The sequence below is a fragment of the Carlito syrichta genome, unplaced genomic scaffold (assembly GCF_000164805.1).
Source record: "Carlito syrichta isolate Samal-C Ts95f unplaced genomic scaffold, Tarsius_syrichta-2.0.1 Scaffold288421, whole genome shotgun sequence".
Taxonomy (NCBI): Eukaryota; Metazoa; Chordata; class Mammalia; order Primates; family Tarsiidae; genus Carlito; species Carlito syrichta.
This window is the reverse complement of record NW_007232517.1, coordinates 154,353-158,793: the sequence shown is the minus strand read 5'-3', so window position 1 is coordinate 158,793 and position 4,441 is coordinate 154,353. Positions and strand designations below refer to the sequence as shown.

Genomic DNA, 4,441 nt, shown 5'->3' with positions numbered 1-4,441 from the left:
TGGAAATGAAATCACATAATATGTGTCCTTTTGTGTCTGATTCTTTCATTTAGTATACTGTTTTCAAGGTTCATACATGTTGTAGCATGTATCAGTACTTTACTGTGTTCTTATATCAGGCTCTGAGTGTTTGATTTTTCACTATCCAGAGAAAAATGTTGCGTTTATTGTCTTTATTTTCATTTTAATACTGGCCTTTAATTTACCTTTTCTTTTTTTTTAATTTTTATTTTAAAGATGTGGGGTACAATTCAGGGTTAGGTATACAAATGTTCATTATGCAGATACCCTTGTTGATGAGATGTACCCCTCCACCCCAGCAGATTTCCACTCTGCCTAATTTACCTTTTCATGGAACATTTGTTGTCTACAAAATGATATTGAATAATTTTTCAGTGTGTGTTATTTATTTTATTTTATTTTTTTTAGTATGCCAGTACTGAGGTCGATGGAGAACATTATATGACCCCAGAAGACTTTGTCCAGCGCTATCTTGGACTGTATAATGATCCAAATAGCAATCCAAAGATTGTGCAGCTCTTGGCAGGAGTAGCTGATCAAACCAAGGATGGGTAAGAATCTATGCATTTTTCTGAAAACTAATGTTCTAGAATACTTTATTATTATTTTTTGAGTTGTAGTTTCACTCTTGTTGCCCAGACTGAAGTGCGGTGGCACACTCACGGCCACCGCAGCCTTGACCTGCTGCAACCCTTCCGCCTCAGCCTTCCAAGTAGCTGGAACTACAGACGCACACCACCACATCCAGCTATAGAATACTTTATTAAAAAAAAATAGGGGGGCTCATAACAACACAGAGGGTACCCGGTCCTATATCAGAGGAAGTAAGGGCCAGTTAGAAACCTAAACTTCACCTATATGCAATTTGTGTAGTTAATCCTTGTTTCTACCCCACATCTCTATAATAAAGCAAAATTTAATAAAAGTAAATAAATTTAGCTGTGAGTATCTAGAATTTTAATATTAGTAAACCATATGTTTTTCCTAAATCAAATATTTTTATCATATTTTTGGGGATGCAGAATTCATTATATATTCTGTTTTTTTGAGGGGGGGGTAAAATAAAGGAAAGCTTTAGTTTGAAAAAATGAGGATAGTAATTTCCCAGGAAGGTATTCTGCTTTGCAGGTCAAGAGCTGGGCCACCATAATTTTAAAATCACATTAACTGGATATCTATTTTTTTCTCTCTTTATCTTTTAAAAATGAATTTATAAGCCGGTTTGGTGGCTCAGCCTGTAATCCCGCGCCTTTGGGAGGCTTAGGTGAGTGGATTGCCTGAGCCCGCGGGTTTGAGACCTGCCTGGGCAACTTGGCGAGACCTCATTTCTACAATAAATCAAAAATTAGCCAGGTGTGGTAGCGCACGCCTATAGTTCCAGCTACTGGAAGGCTGAGGCAGAAGGATTGCCAGCACCCAGCAGGTGAGGCTTCGGTGGCCGGGAGCAGCCACTGCACTCCAGTCTGGGCGACAGAGTGAGAGTTCAACTCAAAAAAAATAAATAAATAAATAAATAAATAAAAATAAAAATGGATTTATAGTAGTTATATAATTAAATCATATCTTTTCTTTGAAGTTTATAAAAATGGCATTCTTTGTTGCCATTATCAAGGATACTGGCATTCCTTTCTTTTTGAAAAAAATACTACATGGAAAAAGTCATGTTTTATATTGAATAATCTGAGCAGAATGGGTTTCAGATAACCAAGTGTATTTCTTTCATGCATAGATTCAATAAATGTTGAGAACGTATTATGTTTCAGATACTTAATATCAGTAAAGAAAACACCCAAAGATAATAAAAAAGTGAATTGTAGCATGTTAGGAAGTTATAAATGCTATGATAAAAAATAAATTAGGGAAGAATTTAGGGAGTGGCATTTATTAATTTATTGGTGGTTGCAAACATTAATTGAGCAACCACCATTTGTCAGGCACTGTTGGACCTTATAAATACAAACATAAGATGAGGTGTCTGGCCTTAAAAAGAAGCTATTAACCTAGTGGGAAAGAAGATGACTAAACAAAGAAAAAAAGTAAATACTTCTGGGATAGAATACTATAATAGATGTTTGAGAGGTACAGAGAACATCCAAGAAAGCATGATTAACTCTGCCTTGTGAGGTCAGGACAGCATCATAGAAGTCATGCTTGAGTGAAATCCGGCAAGATGAATAGGAGGAGTTGTTTGTAGTTGGATAAGTAGGAAGGAGAATTTCAGAAAAGAGAACAGAAGTGGCATGAAACATGAAGGGGCATATGAGAGAGGGGGAGAGAGGGAGGGAGGGAGGGAGGGAAAAAGGGAGGGAAGATGGGAGGGTTGGGGAATAGCAGTGGGTGGGGTGTTGTATTGCAAGTACTTTAGTGTGGCTGTGGCATTGCGTTGTTACTGTGGGAGATGTAGTTGGGGTGGTGTAGGCTCATGAACTCCGTCTTGGAAGTATTTTTAGCCTTGTGGTGAATGGGTATCTGAAGTCACAGAAATAGCTAGGTACCTAACTCAGGGGAAAAAGCCACCATTATTTTTATTAAAATAATATGTGGCTGTAGTATGGAGTGAATATAATATTTGCATGAATTAGATATAGAAAATTTTGTCTTGCTGTGGCAGTTTCAAGCTATATTCCAGGCCTGCAAGGGCCTAAGTTCTTTTTCCTATTTATAGGGGTGCTTGTGTGAAAACTTTGAAAAACTAGGCAATAAGGAGTCTTTATTTTATTTATTTATTTTATTTGAGTCTGAGTCTCTGTCTCCCAGGCTGGAGTGCAGTGGCACTCTCATGGCTACCACATCCTTTACCTGCTGGGCTCAGGCGATCCTTCCACCTCAGCTTTCCAAGTAGCTGGAACCACAGGCGAGCACCACCATGTGGGCTAATTTTTTGATTTATTGTAGAGTCGAGGTCTTGCCAAGTTGCCCAGGCTGTTGTCGATCCCCTGGGCTCAGGCCATCCTCTCACCTCCTCCTCCCAAAGCTCTGGGATTGCAAGCATGAGCCACTGCACCCAGTCAGTAAGAAGTCTTTAAAAATTGGTAGGTTGGAGTGAGACAAGACTTGCATGTGGTGAAATCCAGTTAGGTGGCTGTGGTAATAAAGTAGAAAGATTAGTATCTAAGTTCTTTGAGTCTAGGATTAGTACTGTATTCAATTTTATTGTGCCACAGAACCTAGCACAGTTTAGCAAATGTTTGTTGAATATTTTATGTCTAGGAAAGATTTTATAATATTTATAAATGGAAGCATTGGGGAACTTGTATACATTTTGTGTCTACTCTCTGAGAATGTCAAATCAGCTGATAAGTCACTGTGGACCACTCATAGAGTCTCTCAATAGTGATTAGACAGTTAAACATGAAAATTAATTATATTTGTCAGAGTTTCTTCTTCAAAATTATTAATGGTAACATATTTAGCACTTTAAGAAATTATCAAAGTGATTATCGTTGTTAATTTGGTCTAAGACCTGCTTTCAGAATATTTGTATATTTTTTTTTTTTTTGAGTTGGAGTCTCACTCAGTCACCCAGACTGGAGTGCAGTGGCCGCTCCCAGCCACCGCAGCCTCGCCTGCTGGGCTCCGGTGATCCTTTCGCCTCAGCCTTCCAAGCAGCTGGAACTACAGGCATGCGCTACCACACCCAGCTGATTTTTTGATTTATTGTAGAGATGAGGTTTCACTGCCCAGGCGGGTCTCGAACCCGCGGGCTCAGGCAATCCACTCACCTCAGCCTCCCAAAGGCGCGGGATTACAGGCTGAGCCACCGAGCCCGGCCAGAATATTTGTATATTTTCAAATGTTTCCTTTTGTGACTATCTGCTCTAGTCCATCTCAGTAGTGTATTTTCTTTGAAACTTTATGTGGTTCTCCTTGCCTGAGTTGCATTGTTTGTTTTTGTTTTGTTGTTGTTGTGTTGTTGTTTTGAGTCAGGGTATCCCTGTCACCCTGGCTGGAGTGCAGTGGCATGGTGGCATGATCACAATGATCACTATCATGGCAGCCTTACCTCCTGGGCTCAGGCAATCCTTCTACCTCAGCTTCCCAAGTAGCTGGGACAACAGACATACTCCACCACCCCCCGCTAATTTTTTAATTTTTTTGTAGAGTTGAGGTCTTGCTATGTTTTCCAGTCTGGGTCTCAAACTCCTGGGCTCAAGCAATTCTCCCACCTCAGCCTCCCAAAATGCTGGGATTACAAATATGAGTCACTGCACCCAACCATGAATTGCTTCTTAAAGTAGGACATTTTTATGCAGTTAAAGGGAATCAGGGATTTAAGTTGCTAGAGTAGACTAGGTCAATAATAGGTTTTGGCTAATGCAGAATCTAAAAATGTTGAATAGTGTTTATTTTTTATTTTTATTTTTTTAATTTTTATTTTTTGAGTTGGAGTCTCACTCTGTTGCCCAGACTGGAGTGCAGT

General features: G+C 39.3%; 1 protein-coding gene across 2 annotated transcripts in view; it reads left to right on the top strand.

The window, feature by feature from the left end:
* Positions 1–420: 420 nt before the first annotated feature.
* Positions 421–4,441, top strand: part of SLC25A12 (solute carrier family 25 member 12) — a 79,636-nt gene continuing 75,615 nt past the window's right edge. Inside the window, exon 1 of one of the 2 annotated variants that reach the window (XM_008053760.2) lies at positions 421–572. In XM_008053760.2, coding sequence (XP_008051951.1) covers positions 463–572 — 110 coding nt within the window. In that variant the 5' untranslated portion in view covers positions 421–462. The remainder of the gene's footprint in view (positions 573–4,441) is intronic. The other variant, XM_021710312.1, reaches the window with a different exon arrangement.